The sequence below is a fragment of the Osmerus mordax genome, chromosome 9 (genome assembly GCF_038355195.1).
Source record: "Osmerus mordax isolate fOsmMor3 chromosome 9, fOsmMor3.pri, whole genome shotgun sequence".
Taxonomy (NCBI): Eukaryota; Metazoa; Chordata; class Actinopteri; order Osmeriformes; family Osmeridae; genus Osmerus; species Osmerus mordax.
The window spans coordinates 4,180,130-4,201,905 of NC_090058.1; the positions used below are offsets into that span (position 1 = coordinate 4,180,130).

Below are 21,776 nucleotides of genomic sequence, written 5' to 3' on the forward strand. Positions count from 1 at the left end.
TGTGTCGCATTATCCCTCTTTCTCAGTGTCTGAATATTTGAAACCTGTAAAAATGTTTTCTGTCATTATGTTTCTTTGTGTTAAAAAAGTAGCATGTACACTACGTATTCAATAACTTTGGTTGTGGCCTGGAATCATATGGCAATAGTAAACAATCCTGCTACTTTCACTGTTTGATCCTTATTGATAAATACATCCCTCATACTACAAGTTATTTCTCATATAATGCCCTAATTGGAACATAAATGCATATATTTGTACCCAATCTTCCTTGAATCCAGCTTTGTTTCAACTGCATAAACACACAATTTAAGCGTTTCTATCGAACCTGGCAACCGATAGCTGAAAGCACTGCGGCTATTTGGCAGGGGGCGCTATTTTTTATGAGTTTGTTATTATTAACTGAAACACTAGAAACGCAGCGCTAAATAACTCTTTGTTACAGATTATATAATATTCCACTCCATTTAGAGCAATGTTGAATACTACTGACAATGTAGACTGAGATTAAAAGAAAATTAGGCTTTATTCACCCACTGGCATTAGAAAATCATGTGTTAATATCCAACCAATATTTTCATTTGTACAGTTTACAAAACAAATGCCAAGTCACTTCATGATATACAGGCTTAGTATTATAACAGTATCATCGTATCTATTGTAGTGCTGTCAACAGGACGATGTTGATTATTGCAGATACATACTTTTTAGTCTTGACTTTAGTGACTGGACTATCATCCAATGATTAACTGTAACTATGGTAAAGCGTCACTCTTCAGTGAACATTCATATGCTGGATGACAACCCAATGTATTCCACAACCAATGCTTTTGATCAAAGCCTCAGTTTAGAGGAGATAGCGTTCATCCATACAGTACATTAATTCAAACAAATTAATCTCAAGTTATCCTAAAACAGGAAGTAACTGATAAAAGCCAAGATGTTGTGATGATAAAGTAATTCATGCTACCAACCCCATCCTTAAGCAGCCTCTACAGACCATCAAGTTAATGATAGCGGTCAGATTATGATCAGATAGCTGCAAGAGAGTATAATGCTGACCATCACACAGTGTTATAAGTGCAGTTCTGTCTGCTAACAGTTTTCTTCTATGAGTGGATACTGTATTTTTTGTCTCAATTATCAAAACAAAAACAGTCATGGATAAAGAATTGGGGTCTTTTTACATGGCTATTATTGTACTATTATTCATAACCCTTAATACTGCATAGTATAATGATTCAAGTCTACAGTATGACGCTTGATGACAATCTTGTTACTGCTAAGCTGTTAATGTGCTCTAACAGTCTGTAGCATTAAGCATGTTTGTTGGCAGGCATAGTAAAGTCTGACAAGGACAGTTGAGAGAATTAAGTATAAGGAACTTATAAAGATGGAAGCTACAGATCTGTCATATTTCCACTCAACACAGAACTATGACTGTACCATGATACCAGTAAGTGGTTCCAAGTGCACTGGTACGAGCCACATCTGTGGCTTGCCTGGCAAATTACTTCTTAAGATGTTCACTGCTGAAGTTGGAACATGGATATAGAGGAAGGTGATGTGAGAATGATGACATTGTCTTTACACCGTTGCTCCCTCATAGAGGTTAAACTGGCCACATAAACCCTACAACTACCTGTACCATGAGATTATTCTATACATTGCTACTCTTTACCCCTTAGACACTACTTACTGCATTGTGTGTGATCATTGGGGAACAATATGTGAATGCCATTTCCTAATGTGATAAAGTGACAAGTCTGTGATATACTGATGAGGGTGATCTGCTCCACATAATGAATGATCCCTGCATCTCGAATCCTTCTCTAGTTCACATGATAAACCCTACAGTCATATAGACACATTTAGTCCCGCCCGTCCCTGTGATAGGGCAGGTGGCGCTCATTGACAACTTACTGCCTACCCCTATCCAATATCTTTTGATCTAAATGCCCTCAGCTCTGGTCTCACAAACATGCATCACTTGATAATGATATTAAGGCCTACACTAGTGAGCTTTAGAGGATGACAGGCCTGAGCTAGGCCCGGCTGGGTTAGGCTGAGTCGGGTGAAGGGGTTCATTAAAGACGTCCGCTTCATTCCCTTCCAGGTTCACAGAAAGTTGGTTTTGAGCTGGATGCTTGGGGAGGTCTTCCTGGGGCCGTGGGCTGTGCTGGAGGCCTTGGCGTGCAGACTCTCCTGGTTGCCCTTGACGGCAGCTTCCAGACGGGCCTTGAGGTGCGGGGAAGAGGCCATGAGGGCCTTGAACACAGACGGGTGCTGGGGGCCCAGACGCATCAGGTCCTTCAGAGACCACTCATGGAGGGAACGAGCCGGCGCTGGGGAGGAGCCCAGGGCGTTCTCGTCCAATAGGAAGGAGATGAGGATGGGTAGCAAGATGGCTACCAGCTGTGGACCTGGAAGTACAAACACACGAAGGAGACATGAGGGAAGAGTGACGCTAGTGGGCTTATATCTCTCCGTCTGTTTCAACAGAGACTCACTGACATCCTCAGTCTGTTGGATATTGGATTGTTTGGTTTGCATGTCTCCTAGGTAACTAGCTACTCACGGTTTGCCTCGTCAGCAGCGAGGACCAGGGCCTCCAAGGCCCGGACACCGTCTTGGACAGCTTGCAGTTCCTCTGGGCTCTGTGGCCTCCTCTTCTCCACCCCCTGGAGGTGTCGTACCACGCAGGACCCCAACGCCTGAATGTAGGTCCCCCCCACCCCGCCCTGGCTCTGGAACACAGAGGTCAGCAACTGGTAGCTACAGCTTTGCACCTGGAGAGGGAGGAGAGAGATAGAGAGACACAGACATATTGAAAATTGAGAAAGAAAATTAGCCTTGTGCTGGTTTCCATGTGATTTACATACTTTCTAATACAGAAAGAAGCATTTGCATTGGCTAAGGTGCTTTACATGCACGGTTCATATTCTTTCTACAGCTTCTTTCTATTGAAAGAAAGGCTTTCCAGTGGAAACTCAAACAAAAACATGTTTACATAACTCAAGTTCAAGTTTTCAGAGTTATTTTTAGACCAGGTCAGCGTCTGAGGAATGCTGCTGATCTAGTCAGACCCCCTCCAGGGCCCCTCATCAGGGTCAGGTGCACAGGTCAAACGACCCAGAGCAGGTATTTGAGCAACATCTGAACAATCTTTTTTAGCGTTTGTCCATGTTTTTGAAATGTATTACCATTATAAAGCGACCTTGAGCTTGGGAAAGGCGCTATAAAAATCAAACATAATATTATTATTATTAGAGTTAGACATTGGTTTCAGTGGGCTCAAATCGTTTCGACCTACCGTGTGGTCCTTGGCTTCCAGGCAGGCTCTGAAGCGCTGAATGCAGCGTGTATGGAGTGGCTCGGCCGTAGTCACCTCAGGACTGGCCGTCAGCAGGAAGATGGTCAAGGCTGTCAACAGGCTGACCTCGTCCACCACACACCCTGGCTGATCTGGAAATACAAGCAGCAACAAAGGAAGTCAGCATAGCAAACAGTGAAAAAGCTCAAGAGAGACCTGAAATACTAAATAGTCTCAAAGCTTGTAAGATTACTACTACTAATAACCTTCATAAAGTCATGTGGGACCGTGAGTGTGTGTTTTTGTTTCTGCCCGAAGGACGCGTGTGGTAAATGATAGTACCTGAGTCCCAGCAGTCCAGCAGAGTGTTGAGAGCACAGCGCAGAAGGTGGCTCCAGGCCCCTCTGCTCTTCTCCGCCCTGCTCATGGGGGAGGACAGGACAGCCTTCAGGGCCTGCAGAGCCCCCTGGACCACCAGGCCCAGACCTCCACATCCCCCGAGCCCAGGCCCAGGCTGGGGGAGCTGTCCCCCTGGGAGACCCGAGGCCCCCGCACCTCCTGCCCCTCCAGGCTGCTGCACAAGCTCCCTCAACACCCCCATCAGCAGATAGAGCACCGTGGGCAAGATAGACACACTCCCTGGGAAGGAGAGAACGAGAGAGGAATGTTAATCGTGTGTAGGAAGGCTGGTTTACTTTCCTGATTATTCTGGGTCTTGTGAATTCAGTATTGGAGCCAATCTTTTCACGGATTCACTCAAACGTATTTGCTTATGACCCAACTTTGTTCACAGGTATGTGTGCGCGCAAGCATGTGTGTGTGTGTCCCGCTACCTTCTGGGGAGCAGATGGAGGGCAGGTCAGACAGAATGGCGAGGGCAGAGGTCACCAGTCCACAGTCGCTGTCCGTCAGGGTCCAGACCGAGCCACCGGGGCCCGAGGGGCTGGTGCCGGCCAGCTTGGGGCTGAGCTGTGGAAGCTTCCGGACCAGAACACACAGACACAGCTCCAGAGCTCCGAAAACCAGCGACCGCCCCGGGACCAGCCCGCCCGTGTCCCGCCCCTCGCCGAACTCAGGAACCGTCTCCTTCTCTGCTGCTCCGTCATCCACTGAGAAGAACAGAGGCAGGATTAGAAGGACGGTGATGTGTGCTTGATTAATGACGGTAAAGAACTAGCTAGCTGTGTACCCTCTGCGCTGTGGCGTTTCTCCTTCACGTGCTCCTGTTGGGCAGTGACCACCTGTCTGACCAGCTCCATAACGGCCAGCTGGACTTCAGGACCCTCCCGCGTCACCATCAGCCTGTGAAGCACGTTCAGTAGCTCCACACTCAGATCCTGAAAACAGCAGGAAACACAGGAGTTCACACACTCCACTTAACTCAACCAGTCCTCAGTAAGAAGGCCAGCCTCGGCTGTGCTGGTGTTTAGAGACTCCAGGTACGCATCTCTACCTGGTCGCTGCCGAACTTGGCTCGTGGCCAGGAGACGTCCAGTAGAGCCTGCAGGGCAAGCAGACAGGAATTGATGTTCTCCATCTGGTCCTGGGAGTGGGGCGAGCACAGGAACTCCACACTGATACCTTTTCAAAAGAGAATTTTTTTTTGATACATCACACAAAGACAGACGAAATGAAAACATCTTGATTTAGATAGTGAAGGTGAAGATATTGAACAGTTAAAGGGGAGGTTACGGTGAGGATATTGAACAGTTAAAGGGGAGGTTAAGGTGAGGATATTGAACAGTTAAAGGGGAGGTTAAGGAGAGAACAGTTAAAGGGGGCGGTATTGTACCTAATATGAGGTTCAGGCGGTCTGCGCTGACGTCCTCGGGGGACTTGACGCAGGCCAGGGAGGTGGATTGCCCCATGGAGGTGGGGGTGACGGGTCTGGACAGGTTGGCAGGGCCGTCGTCCACCATGATGAAACCGGTGCTGTGGAGCCAGAGTGCCGTGGCGTGGAGCAGCGGTGCCCACGAGCAGCTGTAGTGCGGGCGGGCCTGCTCCACCGTCTCTGCCGTGTAGAAAGAACCACCTAGAACAAAGGGGGTCAGATGGCTGAGCGGTAAGGGAATCGGGCTATTAATCAGAAGGTTGCTGGTTCGATTCCCGGCTGTGCGAAATGACGTTGTGTCCTTGGGCAAGGCACTTCACCCTACTTGCCTTGGGGGAATGTCCCTGTAGTTACTGTAAGTCGCTCTGGATAAGAGCGTCTGCTAAATGACTAAATTTAAATCAAAGGAGGACAAGCAGAAAACATGTTTTTACGATATGATAACCTCTGTGTTACGGATTTGAATGACGTCCCTGGTTCGCTGTGTGGCAGTGGTGGCAGAGAGAGGCGCTTGGTCATACCTGCGGCAGGAAGCTGGGAGTTGTAGTCTTGGGGGAGGGTCAGCAGGGCGTAGTCCTGTAGTGCTGCCATCCACAGACGGCTCAGCGTGCCCAGGTCTGACTGAACTAACTTCAGCAGCCCTGCCACCCCAGCTCCAGATACTGAGCCCTCACTGGACGGAGGGGGTCCAGCCAGGTCAGCAAACCTATCAGAACTCTCCTTTTGTTTGCTAGTCTGCACAGCTACAATGTACACCTGGGTGGGGAAAGGAGTGCAGATACATTTAGGGTTTTGGCTACCCGCAATGTTTTCTGATTGTTTATGATCATTCACCTATGCACTTTTTGTAAAGCTCTCTCTTGGAAGTCGCTTTGGATAAAAGTGTCTGCTAAATGAATAAATGTAAACAAATGTACATTTAGACTTAGAGTAACCATCACTCACCCACCCACAATTCCACCCGCTCATTCACCAACCCCCTACCTCCGCCCAGGCCTTGAGCACGGCCAGCGTTTCCATGGTAGCGGTGGCCTCGTTGTACAGCTGGCTTGGCGTCTCCTTCCCAGCCTGCACCTTGATCAGCGAGGACGCCAGCAGCTGGTGCACACGCCGCAGGTCCCGGAGGTCGCTCACCACGCCGCTGGCGATCCACGCACTGCACACCTGGAGCACACACACACAGGTAACCATGTTCAGCTCCATCATCGAACGAGCGACAATCCAAAACGACTAACCTATCCCTCGTTATGGATCCTGTAGACCAGGGGTCTCCAACCCCTGGAGGGCTACCTGCCTGTTGGTTGTGGCTCCAACCGCATTTATTTGACCAGCTTCAACCTGATCAACCAGCTAACAAGTGTGCTGGATTAGTGAACAGGGTTGGAGACCCCCCTCGCTGTAGACCCTGACAGAAGGCAGAAGCCTCACCCACCTGGCATGCTTTAGCTGTGACATGGGGCGGAGCGTCAGGGGTGAAGGCAGGTCTGAGGGCAGCTCCTACGTTGGCCTGGTACTGCTCCAGGATCACGTGGCCGGGGAACTCGGGCTCCGGGATGGAGGAGAACCTGCGGATGATGACCAGGAGGGTCTGCAGGCCGGACAGACGCAGCTGCTCGCTGTGGTCAGTGGCAGCCATGAACGCCATGCGCACCAGGTCGCCCAGGTGGAGAACCAGGAAGTCTGAGAGATGATGAGGGTGGGAGAAGTGAGCGGTTTAGCCAGGTCCTGTTTATGCATGTGCCGGTTTCACCAGTCGGAATACGTGTCATGCCTCTCATCTTCTGGGCTTGCCGAGGAAGAAAGGTTCTGTAGAGGGAACTCTACTCCGACTCACCAGTGGACTCGTGAAGGCGGAGCTCTTGGGCCAGTGCCATGTCGAAGTGGGCGGGGTTTCCGTGCTCGCACTGGGCGATGATGCGGCACACACACTCCACGGCGAAGACGCGCGTGGACCAGCGCAGGTTGGTGAAGGGCCCGCTGGAGTCCGACTTGGCGTGGAAGACAGAGGCGTCGTCGTCCTTCTCTCCCTCCTCCTCCTGGGTGGTCTCCATTGGGGCACGGGAGTCTGAGACACACACACACACACATCCATGTCAGGTCAAGTAACACATGCAGAGCTTTGTACATACGGGGCCCGATAAAACTGCTCAAAATAGCATTGAGGGTAAGTTCGATTTATCTCCAGTTGGCACTTCTGACACAATTTCATTCACTCTATTATAAAAGGTGATAAACGCAGAACCCAGTAATTTCACAGTATTCGGATTTGGATCAAAATCCCCCTGGTATTTCACATAGGCTATTATTTATTATTAATCCATCCGACACCTATTGCATTACGCACAAGCCACCTTATTTGCACTATTGCCCATTAATATTCTTATTTTTATATATATTTTATTTATATTTTACATTATTTTATTGTATTTTTTAGATTGTTAGTTCCTAGGATTAGTTAGACTACTGTACTTTTATAATTTTTGATTGAAGATCCGTATATGTGTATTGGTTGCACCTTCCGGCCGCAGTAAATTCCGTGTTTGTTATAAACCTACATGGCGAATAAAAACAAATTCTGATTCTGACCTGCGGATGCAGAGAGGACGTCCTTGCAGAGTTTGAGCCAGTGGGACAGCTTGCCAGCTGAGATGGACCCCATCATGTGGACAAGGGTCTCCTGGATGTCCCTGCGGAGACGGGGGTCTGACTCCCGGTCCAGCAGGCTGAACAGAGCCCCCTCTAGGCCCACCTCCTTAATGGTCACATCTGGGTGGTGGTCAATGAGATTACCAGTCAGGTCAACTGTGTGTGTTTTGTATGTATTGCTGGGGGGGTCAGATGGCTGATGACCTTCTGATTAATCAGAAGGTTGCCGTTCGATTCCTGGCCGTGCAAAATGACGTTGTGTCCTTGGGCAAGGCACTTCACCCTACTTGCCTCGGGGGGGAATGTCCCTGTACTTGCTGTAAGTCGCTCTGGATAAGAGCGTCTGCTAAATGACTAAATGTAACATCCATATCCAATGTTAATTGCTCTAGTTGTGAGGATCAACCCAGACGCACTCTCACCCAGCTGTGTGTTGTCTCTGCGTGGCAGCTCCTTGACCAGAGCTATGGCGTGCTCTGACACCTCCAGCGCCTCCCTCTGGGCCAGCTGTCTTAGGCAGGCTACCACGGCACGGCGCAGGGACAAGTAGGAACTACACAGGTTTACCTACACACACACACATCACAACAGCTGACAAACTAAGCACAGTAGTGCGACTTCTCATGCTAGGAAGTATTTAAACACCGTTAACAAACACGCATGCTGGAACATATTAACGGGATTGCTGCTGTGATGTGTTAGAAAATAAATCATTGTTGTAAGTAGCAAGTGCCAACCAAACAAGGACCAAGGATTTAAAATGTCTCTTAGCAGATAAACAACATAACCTAGGATTCACAAACAGACCAAACCCAGAGAACCGAGGAAAAGGAAGTTTAGAACGCAAACAGGCACAGAAGAACAGTTTTGTTTTTAGTTTCACCAGAATATTCCACAAAAATATATTGAGGGTCCCCCATAGATGGTATATAGATGTTACACAACAAAAAAACTGCCCATATTACACAATGAACAAACTATCCACAAAACCTAACCCGGTCCTTTCCTAGTTCTTGCATTTATTTCATGAAGTCACTTTGTATAAAAGCACCTGCTAAATTTATCAAATGTAAGTGTATGTATGTATGTAAATGTGTAGTTAGTTGTAGCCAACACTGTGTTGCTGGTTTGGGCTGTACATCATCTATGGGGGTCGGCTGTAGCAACCAGCCAGCTCCTCAGGTTAGTTAAAACACAACAGAGAACAGAAACTCAAACACAGTCAAAATCAGCCTTGTGGTGAGCACAGAAATAATAATAACAACACAAAGCCAGTGTCAGCAACAGATTAAGAACGGAATCAGCAGGTCCTGCAGATGGAAGAGGAGACCTACCAACATAGAATAATCCAACATGATCTCCTGCATGGGACAGAACATATACAACACTGTCATCTACGTAGAGGAACACTAAAACGGAGCAGGACAATAATCGCTGTGTAATCTCTGGGTTTCTCTGGACAGAGTTGAGTGTTCCGGGGTGTTACTCACACAGAGGGTGGGTACCAGGCTGGCCAGGTTGACGTGTCGGGGCGCGAACATGTGGAGCTGCTGCAGACAGGAGATGGCCTGGGCCTGGACCAGACAGTCTGGGCTGTCCTGCATCACTTCACAGCCCACAAGGCACGAGGCCCGCAGTGAAGAGACGCATGCACCCTCACCTGGGACAGCAGACACATACATACAAACACACGCAGATACACACGCACACAGAAACATATGCACGCACAAACGCAGCCACTCGCTCGCACACACACAAACACACAGACACATACGCAACCTTAAGGACTAGCGCCAACATCTCAAACTGAAACATACATATTATTCTTCATATCAACATATAAAATACTAAACAAATGCTGTCTGAGCCCTCTTAACTGGTGCAGGGAGTCAGGTGGCTGAGCGGTGAGGGAATCGGGCTAGTAATCCGAAGGTTGCCAGTTCGATTCCCGGTCATGCCAACTGACGTTGTATCCTTGGGCAAGGCACTTCACCCTACTTGCCTCGGGGGGAATGTCCCTGTACTTACTGTAAGTCGCTCTGGATAAGAGCGTCTGCTAAATGACTAAATGTAAATGTAGGTGACCTGCTCTAGTGGTTCCCTACCCTGCAGGTCTGGGCCGAGGGAGGTGATGAGAGAGTTGAGACATCTCCCCAGGCTCTGGTGCACCTCTACGTGTGTGGGAGGGATGGAGAGCAGCAGGCGCAGGACCAGGGTGAAGCTGGCTTCCAGATGGCTGTGGTACAGGGGACCAGCCAGGTCTATCACCATGGATAGAGAGTGGAGAGCCCACATCTGGCATGGAGCACATACACATGCTGTTAAACATTGTGCATGTGTTTTTTTATTATATTATATGTATATATATTTTTTTTTACACAATTGTGTTTGTATTTATATGGAGCATAGACACATCATTGGGTTGGTTTAGGTGCAGTTCTGTGGGCGTATGTGAAGCCCCTCGATGACGATCCTTGTAAAAAAGGACTACACACGTACAATTCTGTCTAGATCAAATCAAATGTTGCCTTCTGCGTTCTACCTGGACTTCAGGTGAGGTGCTGTCCTGGGAGAGGGTGAAGAGGATGCCCACGCAGGCGCTGAGATGCTGGGGTGAGCTGATGCCCCCGGCATACCGGTACACGGTCCCCAGGGCCAGAGCGTGACCCGTGCGTGTCACCGCGTCCCTGGCACTCTTCAGCCTGAGGGACACAACCAGCCCAGGGAGATGGATCAGAATCACAATTCAGTTTATTCGCCATGTATGTTGCACAAACACGGAATTTACTGTGGCAGGAAGGTGCAAACAATTAACCCAGGGAGCTCTACATTCATCATGTGTAATATACACGGCTTGTCTGTTTAGCATTGACAACAGCTAAACAACATAACCCAGGAGACAGACAGACTAACCACAGACAGACCAAAACGAGAGAACTGAGGAAAATGAAGTATATACTGTAGATGCTACACAAAAAACAAGCTGCCCATGTTACACAAAGGAACAAACTATCCACAAAACCTAACCTGCTCCCATGCCAGTTCTTGCATATGTCTGTATGTCACCAATTTGTCAGGTTCAAATATTTTATGGTAAAGCAGGTTACACTGTGTGTGTGTGTAGTGAGAAGGTAGCTACTAACTTGTCAAAGCTGCTCAGCGTCATGGAGACGGTGAAGCCTGGGTCGTTGACCACCTGCACCAGGCGAGCCAGGCCCTCGGCCGCCATGCAGCGCAGCACAGAGCTGCTGCTCTCTAGCGCCCCCACCAGGAGAGCCAGAGCAGGACGCCGCACCTCCTCAGGACCAAGCGTACCTCGACTAGAGCCCAGAAGCTGGGGAGGAGGGGGAAGGAGAGAGAGAGAGAGAGAGGAGAGGTGGTGGGAAGAGTTAGTTTGATTAGTCTTGTCTGTTACACATTTTTTTTCAAGCTTCCAAAACTTTTTTTCCAGGCCTAAGGCCTCCAGGGAAATCTGTTCCCCTTGTGTTCTCAGTGTAAAAGACTAATGTAAAATATTTGAAAAATAATTCCTACAAAAAGTTTTTAAATTCTGAAAATAAATTATTTCCAAAAATAGGTTTGCATCATTGACGAGTACAGTACATTCTTTCAACCTTTTATAACCTTTTTTTATTTGAATTTTTTTTCAACCTTCCAAAACTTTTTTTCCAAGCCTCCAAGAAAATCTGTTCCCCCAGGGGAATCTGTTCCCCCTGTGTTCTCAGTCTAAAATACTTATCTGGTTCTACCTATTGGCACTTATTTGCTTTTCACACTGTATGCTTCAAGTTTTTGGTTATCCGCAATGTTTGGGGCTATCTCGTTGTTTATGATCATTGACATATGCACTTTTTTGTAAATCTCTCTCTTGGAAGTCACTGATAAACGGATAAAAGCGTCTGCTGAATGAATAAATGTAAATGTACCAATAGAACTGCCACACAGAGAAGCAGCATGCAGTACCTTGAGAACACTGCAGAGGGCAGCAGAGACATGGGTCTGGACGATCTGCTGTCTCACTCCCTTCAGCTGAGTCACCGTCTCAATGAACTGCTCCAGAATCTGACTCCTGATATAAGACAAAGGAGGGGAATGAGAGAGAGCGTGAATGAGAAGGAAAAAGAGCGATTAACAAATTCGGCACAGGGCAGGCACGATGTTGAAGTATGACAGTCTGGTATTGTCATGTAGAGCTTGATCTGGTGCAGCGATTCCCAACCTGTGGGCCACGGCCCACTAGTAACATAAAAAATATTTTGGGAAAAAAAGTTTGGAATAAAAAAAAGTTTCTAAAGGTAGATCCGTTTTGAAAGTTACAAGGAAGAAAACATATTTGTGAAAAAATATCACTGGAGAGATCTCCCTAACGGAGTGTGTCACTAGTGTGTCACTACTGCTGAAGTCTAGTGGGAGAATGATGATGATTTGGGAAGGCAGGGGCTGGGGATTGAGTCTGAGCCACACAGACCTCTGAGGGATGATGATGTGGGGGAAGATGACTCCAAACAGCTGGACGGCAGCAGAGGTTAGGGCGGCTGCAGGGGGGAGGGGGGCGGGCACTTCCTCCTGCTTCAGACTGATGGTGAAGGGGTCATACTCCAGAGTGCCTCCTCCAACACTGCTGCCATGCAGCTGGGACAGAGTGGCAGGAAGAGAGTGCTATTAGGTCACACACACACACACACACACACACACACACACCAAAACCTACACTTCCAACCACACCCTCCTATGACTCCTAGAAGCGAACACACACACACAGCACAGACACACCTGCTCCTCTATGTATCTCTGGTCCATGTCCTGCAGCGCGGGCCCCAGCAGAGCCAGGTCCTGGGCGTGGCAGAGGGGGGGGATCAGAGTGAGCTCCGAACAGCCAGAGTTTTCCTGGGCTGTGAGATCCAACACCAGCTGCTTCACCACCACCCCAAAACTCTCTGCAGGAGAACACACGGGAGAACCTGCATCTCACCAGGAGAACACACGGGAGAACCTGCATCTCACCAGGAGAACACACAGGAGAACCTGCATCTCACCAGGAGGACTGAGACCGACCTTGACTCCCAACAGGACTGTTAAAACTTCTGATCTTCCTTCCATTCAGGAGAGTATGCATCCCCACACACACACACAAAGACTCACCTTCATAAATCTTTGGAGGCAGCAGAGCCAGGATCTCGTACACTCTCAGTCTGAAGACAACGGACGACGCCTTTATCTGATTCCCATAGGACTTGATGAGAGAAGGTACCCTGGAAACATGCACATCTCATTTTAAAGGCTCCGTCCTTCAGCACACATCTTTAATTAGGGGTTAAGTGAGATTCTGGCAGCCCTCCAAGTGTTTATCGATCTCATCTGCTACTTTTAGCTCCTTTCCCGGTTAGCTGTGCAAACCTCAGCAACCCCACCGTATCCCCTCAGACAGGATATCCCTTCGGTGTGATGGAGCCAATCCCATTAGCTCCTATGTGAGGGAACCGACCAATTGGGAGACTCACTTGGTGAGCAGTGCCACGGCGCAGGCCAATGGAGTGAGCATCCGGCTGATGACGTCATCGGTGAGAAGGTCCGGACAGTGAGCGACCAGGCTTCTCATAGCTGCAGGGGAGGTTGCACAAAAAAGGTCAGTGGTCATCCTAAACCAAGGTGAATCTTCACACGACACACACAGAGAGCTGTGTGGACCACGCAGGAACAGGGGCCCGGCGCTCTCTCACCGCAGAGCGCTCCGGCGCGGCCCTCCAGGGTGACCTGCCAGGTGAAGTAGTCCCCACGACGGAGCTCCATGTCCAGCTCCCTGATGGAGGGCGGGAAGGCACACCTCCACAGAAGCAGCAGCCTGGGCAGGTGGTGCTCCACCACCGCTGGGCCTGAGGACCGCACACATTAACAACGTCTGAAGAGTAAAACTGTGTGTTGCACCCCACTCACACATTAACAACGTCTGAAGAGTAAAACTGTGTGTGTTGTACACACCAAGGGTACAGAGAGCAGTAAGCAGCTGCCAGCCAGCCTGAGTCCTCGGGATGGAGATCCGACTGTTCTGAGTGGCTGAGCGGAGAAGGTCCTCAGCCAGGCCTAGCACCACCTGGACACACACACACACAGGGTTCTTCAAGAAAGTCCAAAGCGTAGCCATAAGAGCATGTGGTGGTGTCGTTCCCTGTCCTACCTGTCCTCTAGTGTGGGGGATGCCCAGAGGGCAGTGTTGCACGGCGCCCAGCAGGGCGCCGATGGCGCCACTGTACCCGGCCACAGCCTCGGGGCAGGACTTGAGGGCGGCGAGCCTCTCGGTGCAGCGGTCCAGTAGCACGGCAACCTGGGACGGCATCGCCACGGCAACGCAGCGCAAACACCAGGCAGCAGCGAGACGAGCTGACGCGCTGGGGTGGAGCAAGACGGAGATGACCGTGTCCAGGAGGGCTGGAGGTGGGCAGAGGTATGCACACACACACGCACACAATATGTAAAGTGTTAATGGTTAAAGTGTAAATTCTCTCCATCTACGGTGTCTCTGGTACTGATCTCTGTTCCTCCACGTATCCTTAACATGCAGGCCATGGATAAAAAAAGATTACAAAAAAAGATAAAAGACAAAAGATAAACACCAATGTTCTTTGTTGCTGAGAAAGCTGATTCTGCAGAACTCTGACCCATTAATCACCCTATTGTAGCAACGTGTCATCTCCACTCTCCCTTGCTGTGTCACGCTCCTCCTCTCCTGCTCTCTCAGTCTGTCCCTCTCTCAGTCTGTCCCTACCAATCACTCTTCCTCCCCTCCCTTCTCTCTATCCTATTACAGACTCGGCAGAATACAATTGTATCCATCAATAATATAACAGTAATGTATCTCAGGAAATGGATGTTTGTGCAAGCAAATGTTTCTGCTTCATACCCATCCTGGTGTTCTTACTCCCAAAACACCAGGATGTTTGTGTGGGTGCGTTTGTGTGTGTGTGTATGGTTGTGTTTGTGTGTGTGTTTAATCACCCGTGCTGGCGTCTGTGATGAGTGGGGCTGCGGTGGACCCCAGTCCCTGTACCAGACTTCCCAGCTCCAGCAGGGCACACACCAGGACATGCTGACTGGCTGCCACGTCGGCAGGGCTGACCCGGGTCTCCATGTTCCCATCACTCATCGCCGCATCTTAGAGGAGATGACATAGTTAATCTCCAAACACAGTGATCTGCCACACAGCTGGTTGTGCCTTTATTTCCGTTAAGAAAAATGGGATGATTAATCTCCAGCTCACTGGACTCTTAAAGTCCAGTGAGCATTCATGTTAGGTCTGGCTTCTAAATCTAATTTTAAGAAAAGCCTCTCAACCACTGACGGCGACATTATTTTTCTGCAAGTGCTTCTGTGTAGTGTTGAATCAAGCTCATTCAGACAGTCAAGACCAGGCCACCTCACCTATGGCTCTCTTCTGCCTGCCGACGGCCTGGCAGATCTCCTTGGCGGCGGCGATCTGGGCCTTCTCCCCCAGCAGGGAGCCCAGGCTGGCACGCAGCACGAAGGAGACGCAGCGTCGGCAAACCACGGCGTCGGCGGGCGCCTGTGTGGCGCGCCCGTGGGACACCAGTTCCATCAGCAGAGACAGGAGCATGGGGAAGTTGGCCTCCAGCCAGGCTCCGCCCAGACAGGAAATAAACACCACGCAAGACTGGGAAGATGGAAGGAGAGATGGGCGTTAGAGAGGAAGTAAAGGATGAAGGGGTTAGAAAGTACAGTAAGTCATGTACAATGCTGTGCAAAAGTCTTAGGCACAAAAAAATCAATGTTTTAAGAAATTATGAAATTAAAAGAGTAAAAAAATAAAAGAAATCGCAACATTGCACTTTTATACGGCTGCACAAATACAGAAGAGAAAACAAGAAAAATTGATATATTTGACATAATATTCTTGTCAAATGGTGTTGGAGGAGGTACTTTGGAATATGACCCCTTCACCATCAGTCTTATCAGGTCAATGTGATGGGGCCTAGTAAAGACTAGTGGTAGGGGTTAGGAGTGCTACGCTAGTGGGGTTCTAGAGTGCATACCTGGGTGACACCTATCCTGATGTCCTTGCTGACAGAGCTTGTTCCCTTCAGCATGTCTCCACTGGCCCGCAGGAAGCCAGCCCCCCCCCTCAGGAAACCACCTGTCAGCAGGTCCATCACCTCCTCCAACGAGGTCCGCTTGGAGCTCTGCCTGAGGGCTGCTGATTCAAACAGGGGTGGATAACACACAAACACAGACTGAAGCGTTGTCCGGGAAACCAAGGCATTTAAATGAACAAGACAACATGGCGGTAAAAGCCAGGTCTACAGACACTCAAACACTCCTCAGTCATCAAGGAAAAGGCTGCTATTGCTTTAATGCATCTGCCGGGGTGGGGTGGGTATAGCTCAGTGGTTGGTGAGAGTGGTAATAAAAATGAAAGCATTATTGCTAGCTGGTTCTTCTATTATGTGCAGCGTCACCCAGATGTTCAACAAGTGTTCCAGAATGTCTACAAGTTCTTACAGATTTCTGTGCAGGTTGTATTGGAACCTACCGGTGGGCTGTTTGGGTTCCACGGCCGTGGCGAGCAAGGTGCCCAGAAGCCTGGCTACAGCCACCCTCACGTCATAGTTGGAGCCCTCGAAGGCCCTGAAGCAGAGAGTGGCAACGTTCTCCAGCTCTGAGGTCCACAGGAACACTGCTTCCCTCTGTAGTTCCAGCAGACACTGGAGAGACAACAACAGTAACATTAAGTCAGACACTGGAGACAATACCAACAGTTAAACCATTATGTGTTTGATGATTAGCAGACAGTGAGAGTGTCAGTTATACAAGCGTCTGTTAGAGAACTGACCATAGGTAAGTATCTCGACCACAATAATATGAAGGACACTGATTTTACAGTCACAGTTAAACTGAAAGATACAGATGAACATACAGAAAATATCATCACAGCACTGCAAACATGTGAAACGCTTCATCAAAGTCAACACAGTGGTAGTCTAGGAGGATGGGCTTGCTACCTTGGCGGCAGCGCAGCGCACAGCCATGGAGCGGTCGGTCAGACACATGCGTGTTGCCTTGTAGATGTCCCTGTGACATGGAACGGCGCTCACGCCAAGCCCACGCAGGATCTTCTCCGTGCTTAGCATGATCTCATACCGGCCCTGGGACTAGAGCAGAGGGGACTGGGGTCATCGTCACTGAGGTAAACATCATCCATACCATCAGCATAGTCTTCCTCATCATTTCCACCATCATCACAACCACCTGCACCAACTAACTGCACCTCACTAACACCCACCTCTGCATTCTTCATGGCCTTAAGCAGGTTCCCCAGGGTCTCCTTGAAGGAGTTGGCCAGCATGCGACCCAGCTGTTCGTAGAGGGTGCCCAGACAGGCGATGGCAGCCCTGGGATTAAACACACACACAGTTACATCACTAGGCTCATTTGGCATCATATTGAGATATGCTTTGACAGAACTATTTATATACAGCATGTGACACGGAAAGGTGATATCAGTATCGATTATGTGCATACAGTAGCTGTAGATGTATGAAGTTTTCAACAAACAAATTCCTGAACTACATTATATATTGTCCTGCTATTGTAGGTTACTCTGACTGCAGGTGGCTATACACGTGTTTCTATTTAGTGGTTGTTTTCCAGTTCTCACAGTCTTGTGGGCAGGAAGCTGGGAGAGTCATCTTTGCTGCGAATGATGTCATTGCATTTGTCGACAGTGAGACTGGAAGAGAGGGAGTCTCCTAGCTTGTAGAGCAGGGCCAGGCAGTCAGCCAACACCCAACGTGTCGGAGGGCCTGGGGAGCATGTCAGAACTGAAGTCAGCTGCTCAACCAAGCGCTTCTGGTTCTGTTTCACATCCGCCTGAAACACAAACACACCCACACATTATTAGTAAAAGTATTATATTCCTCACCTCTCTCATCCTCTGCCTGCCTGCCGCTCCACCTCATCCCATCATCCCTTCGCCCCCAACTCATCACCTCCAGACGCTATCCTTCTCTTGTTCCTCCCCACCACTCCTCTATCCTCCTCATCTTGGTGGATCTTACCTACTGTTCTCCATCACCCAGTCTAACCTCTGATCCCATCTTCCACCAACCTTTCCTTTCTTCCTTCCACCCTTCCTCCAAATACCCATTTCCCTCTTCTCCTCCCACCCTACGCTTCAAATCAAATCAAATTTATTTGTATAGCCCTTTTTACACGCAAGCATGTCACAGAGGGCTTCACATACGCCCATAGAACTGCCCCTCAACCTCTTCTTCTAATCTCGCCCGCCCCTCCTCTCCTCTTCCACTCCTACCCTTCTCTTTTCTCCTCACCCTGTCGGCAGCAGGAAGGAGCTTCTTCAGAAAGCGGAGCCACTCGAAGACAAACTCGGCCCTTTGGTGCTCCCCCAGCTGGCTGCAGGCCTCCTCGTCCAGGAGCAGACTGTGGGCATGCTCCATCCTTTCACTCCCGCTCCTCCTCCTTTCTTCTCCCCCTCCTTCTCTTTCTAAGTAACTGGAGCCTCGACTTCAGCCCCAAACGAGACAGCTCCTTATTGTCAATGTTGGCGACTCCTGCTCTGTTTCATAATGAGCCCAAAATCTGAGAGAGAGAGAGAGAGAGAGAGAGAGAGAGAGAGAGAGAGAGAGAGAGAGATACAGAGAGGGAGGGGGAGAGTGAGAGGCAGACGGAGAAAGAACAAGATAGAGAGAAAATGAGTGTGAAAAGATGACAACAAACATTGTCTCACAATATTACATTTCTTGGATCTTAGAAAAAAACTCAAATGGACTCGGGGGAAGGGGGTACAGAACTGCTCTTCCCTGTTTTTCTCAGGGTGCCAAGAAGTGTAAACTAATCTGGGACAGCAAAACCCATGAATTATTCACCACAATCCTTCCCGTTGGACCGAAGTACCTCCTACAGACAACTCACACGAAGAGACACTCTTTCCTCCTCTCGCTCTGTACTTTTCTCATATAAGTAAAAGCTCATATATTAAGGTTCTCTGCTGACTGGTAGAATTAGGAAGACAGTAAAGTAGGAAGACAGGAAAGTAGGGCGTATGGATATGCTGATATGCAACTGTATCGGTAACTAACTAGCGCTAGCTGGGTCAGTTCTGAATTCACACAACTACAAGATTAACCATTTGCGCCATCTATTCCCTGGAGCTAACCATCTCAGCAAAATGTTTACATTACTACTTCAAATTATGCGATACGTTCATATCTTTACATTAAATCGACGTTACTCACATGCATATTAAAGTTTAATGAATTAGCCTAGTGCAAATCATGCACTACAAAAATATATTGGCTAGTATTCCAATTCTGCTGTGACATAGTTTGGACAATATTTTCGTCCAGGAAATAGACAGAGCCCATGTTCAGCTACGGAGCTTCAAGCTTCGAAGCATGCTACTTTAAGTACATAATATTTTGAAACAAAAGTTGTCTTACCTATTAGTTGACACTTTCACTCCGACCAGATTATGATGTAGGCTACACAAGAAGAACAGTCGACTATAATTTAAACACCGGCGATAGGTGATGTGGACACATCTGCTCTCAAACCCTCCTTCTCCCCAAACTCCGCTTCCCAACTCAAGTCTAGAGTAGTTGATTGCAAAATCATCGAACGTGGTATCCTAGGGTGATGGATTAATGCAAGAGTTAAGGAAGGTTTTCTCAAATGTCAGCAAATAACTAAACAGAAGTTGTTAATTTTTTACTTGTTGACCATAGTTTTTGTATCCAGCGAGTGATCCATTTAAACATTTGGATGACATTAGATCATACCACAGCTCTGGATCGTGCTGTCCACAAGAAAAGGTGGATAGCAGCTTGGTAGTAACAGAGCCATCGAGATATTTTGTTTGAAGAAAAGTATAGGACGCAAATAAGGCCATAATCATCAAATACATGCAGAACATATTTTAGCAGAGTTTCCGACAAAAAAAAAAAAAAAGGTTTCAAAATGTAAAAAATATATATATTTTCGAAAAAAAAAAAAAATTAAGAGTTGCATCATTGATGAGAAGGCTACTTGATGAGGACTCTACTATACTCTACTGTACTCTATTGTACTATAGTCTGCTTTAACCAACTTTGTTTAAGGCTTTTCTGTTCTCCCCTCTCTTCCTCTCTCTTCCCCTTTAACTTGTGTGTGTAAAACAAAAGTTAAAAAAAAAAAAGTTTCGAAAGGTTAGAAAAAGAATTTGAAACAAAGCTTCAAAAAAATATTTTTCCCCAAAAATATATGTTCTTGTAATTATGAGATCTAAAAAAATCTATGGTGAATGCAATACGCTAGTACTTGTACTTGAGTCTGTTTATTAATTAATTTCTTGCCATCTTGTATTGTATTTCAGAAATTCTCACCCCTCCGTCGAGTTGCTAAAATATCGCGAGGAAACAAGTATTGTGCAGCCTACGAACTCTCGTTTGTCACATGATTCAGTTCAAAGTTTCCCGGAAGCCAGTCTCACCTCCTTTTAGCATTACCTGATTTAGTGCCATGTTATTTTAAAATCTAACATTAGTTCGCTTTAGTTTAATGAGTTGTCCAACTTTTTACATTTCCTAAATTATCCTTTGGCCAACATCATTGCAAAAATGACAGAAGAGGCAGGTGCTGCTGCACATGCAAGAACGGTCCTTCAGCAGTGTATTCACGCTAAGCTGCAGGTGAAACCGGCGGATGAGGAGTCCGGGGCTGAATGGGTGGAGGTAGGTAATATAGATGGAGGCTTACTGTCCTCAGACCGTGCATTGTACATGCATCTTAACTGTCAAAGACTGTTGCCATGATGGCTTTTTCTCATGAACTATTTACTAGGCTTCATTCATTTTCTAAATAATGTTTTTGTTTCTGTTTTAAGATTAACCGGGGGATGGTGATATACATCAGCTTTTTTAAGGGAGCCACTGAGGATATCATCCCCAAAATGGGTGGGTACACTGTATTGTGTTACTTTATGTCGGTTGTAGTGCACTTATGTAGTGTATTAACCTCTCCTTTATGGTCTCCATTTTCTGCCTCCTCACTTACATCGAAACAATGAATGTATAAATAGATGTCTTGCTCTGACGCCCCTTCTCTGTCTCAGTGTCCACCCTGCTGAACCTGAGACTGTGTGAGGCAGACTCCGGGAAGTACACGTCCGTCCTGGAGCTGCCTGGGAGTGTGCTGGTGGTGCCGCAGGCTACCCTGGGGGGCAAGGCCAAGGGAAAGGGCATGCAGTACCACAACAACATCAGAAAAGAGGAGGGCCTCAGGCTCTATTCAGACTTTGTCTCTCAGTGTGAGAGGGAGCTGGACTCGGCTAGAGGACGCAGGGCGGAGGAGGGGGCCGGGGATAAGACGACAGTCAAGCACGGGACTTATGGGAACCGACAGGTGTTAAAGCTGGATACGAATGGACCGTACACACACTTAATGGAGTTCTGAATCTCATTGGAGATGGTACCATTTTAGAGCTGGATATGAAACACTGGTCCTTAACCCTTGTGCTGCTTTCGGGTCATTGTGACCAGAAGGCAGATAACACAAGGGTTAAAATAACTTGGCAGCATTGTGGGAATATGATCGGTTTAATATCCAGATTGTTGTTTGTTGATGAGTGAATGTACTGTACATAAATCATTTAAAACCTACACTCAGCGTTATTGTTGAAATCAGTACATTTCAGCCATCTGTGTCTTGGTGTCTACCTCGTCACATTTGTTAACCCCCTCCCCCCTCCTCTCTCTCCAACATCTGTATGATTACCGTGGATGTACATTTAGTCATTTAGCAGACGCTCTTATCCAGAGCAACTTACAGTAAGTACAGGGACATTCCCCCGAGGCAAGTAGGGTGAAGTGCCTTGCCCAAGGACACAACGTCAGTTGGCATGACCGGGAATCGAACTGGCAACCTTCGGATTACTAGCCCGACTCCCTCACCGCTGGATGTAACTTGTTACAGAAGCATACT

The 21,776-nt window shown here is 48.0% G+C and overlaps 2 protein-coding genes across 3 annotated transcripts; one reads left to right on the forward strand and one right to left on the reverse strand.

Annotated features, from left to right (window-relative positions):
* Window positions 1-507: 507 nt before the first annotated feature.
* On the reverse strand, window positions 508-19,376 carry heatr5a (HEAT repeat containing 5a). Of its 2 annotated transcripts, none has more exons than XM_067243149.1 (36): window positions 19,259-19,376; window positions 18,131-18,398; window positions 17,458-17,669; window positions 17,083-17,191; window positions 16,802-16,951; window positions 16,333-16,504; window positions 15,836-15,993; window positions 15,207-15,456; window positions 14,784-14,939; window positions 13,966-14,216; window positions 13,770-13,881; window positions 13,511-13,663; window positions 13,292-13,391; window positions 12,933-13,042; window positions 12,564-12,727; window positions 12,259-12,422; window positions 11,754-11,859; window positions 10,934-11,124; window positions 10,333-10,492; window positions 9,896-10,085; window positions 9,281-9,450; window positions 9,125-9,151; window positions 8,213-8,357; window positions 7,731-7,910; window positions 6,979-7,209; window positions 6,577-6,824; window positions 6,129-6,308; window positions 5,666-5,900; window positions 5,106-5,345; window positions 4,767-4,894; window positions 4,503-4,650; window positions 4,147-4,422; window positions 3,656-3,952; window positions 3,314-3,465; window positions 2,579-2,789; window positions 508-2,423 (listed from the first exon to the last, which is right to left on the reverse strand). In XM_067243149.1, the coding sequence occupies exons 2-36, from the start codon at window positions 18,254-18,256 to the stop codon at window positions 2,119-2,121; spliced, it is 6,207 nt and encodes a 2,068-aa protein (XP_067099250.1). In that variant the 5' UTR covers window positions 18,257-18,398; window positions 19,259-19,376; the 3' UTR covers window positions 508-2,118. The 2 variants fall into 2 exon arrangements, with proteins under 2 accessions (XP_067099250.1, XP_067099249.1); XM_067243148.1 differs by having other exon boundaries at window positions 15,836-15,996.
* A 918-nt stretch (window positions 19,377-20,294) lies between these two features.
* On the forward strand, window positions 20,295-21,430 carry dtd2 (D-aminoacyl-tRNA deacylase 2). The gene is made up of 3 exons (XM_067243678.1): window positions 20,295-20,527; window positions 20,680-20,749; window positions 20,908-21,430. Exons 1-3 carry the CDS (start codon window positions 20,414-20,416, stop codon window positions 21,246-21,248), a joined length of 525 nt encoding a protein of 174 aa, XP_067099779.1. The 5' UTR covers window positions 20,295-20,413; the 3' UTR covers window positions 21,249-21,430.
* The last annotated feature ends 346 nt before the right edge of the window (window positions 21,431-21,776 follow it).

Coding starts and splice junctions, on each gene's coding strand:
- heatr5a (XM_067243148.1), bottom strand. CDS start 18,256: ATGGAGCATGCCCACAGTCTGCTCCTGGACGAGGAGGCCTGCAGCCAG. Junction 15,457..15,835: donor TCAGGATAGGTGTCACCCAG/GTATGCACTCTA, acceptor CCATCTTCCCAG/TCTTGCGTGGTGTTTATTTC. Junction 2,424..2,578: donor CGCTGCTGACGAGGCAAACC/GTGAGTAGCTAG, acceptor TTGTACTTCCAG/GTCCACAGCTGGTAGCCATC.
- dtd2 (XM_067243678.1), top strand. CDS start 20,414: ATGACAGAAGAGGCAGGTGCTGCTGCACATGCAAGAACGGTCCTTCAG. Junction 20,528..20,679: donor CCGGGGCTGAATGGGTGGAG/GTAGGTAATATA, acceptor TTCTGTTTTAAG/ATTAACCGGGGGATGGTGAT. Junction 20,750..20,907: donor GGATATCATCCCCAAAATGG/GTGGGTACACTG, acceptor TCTCTGTCTCAG/TGTCCACCCTGCTGAACCTG.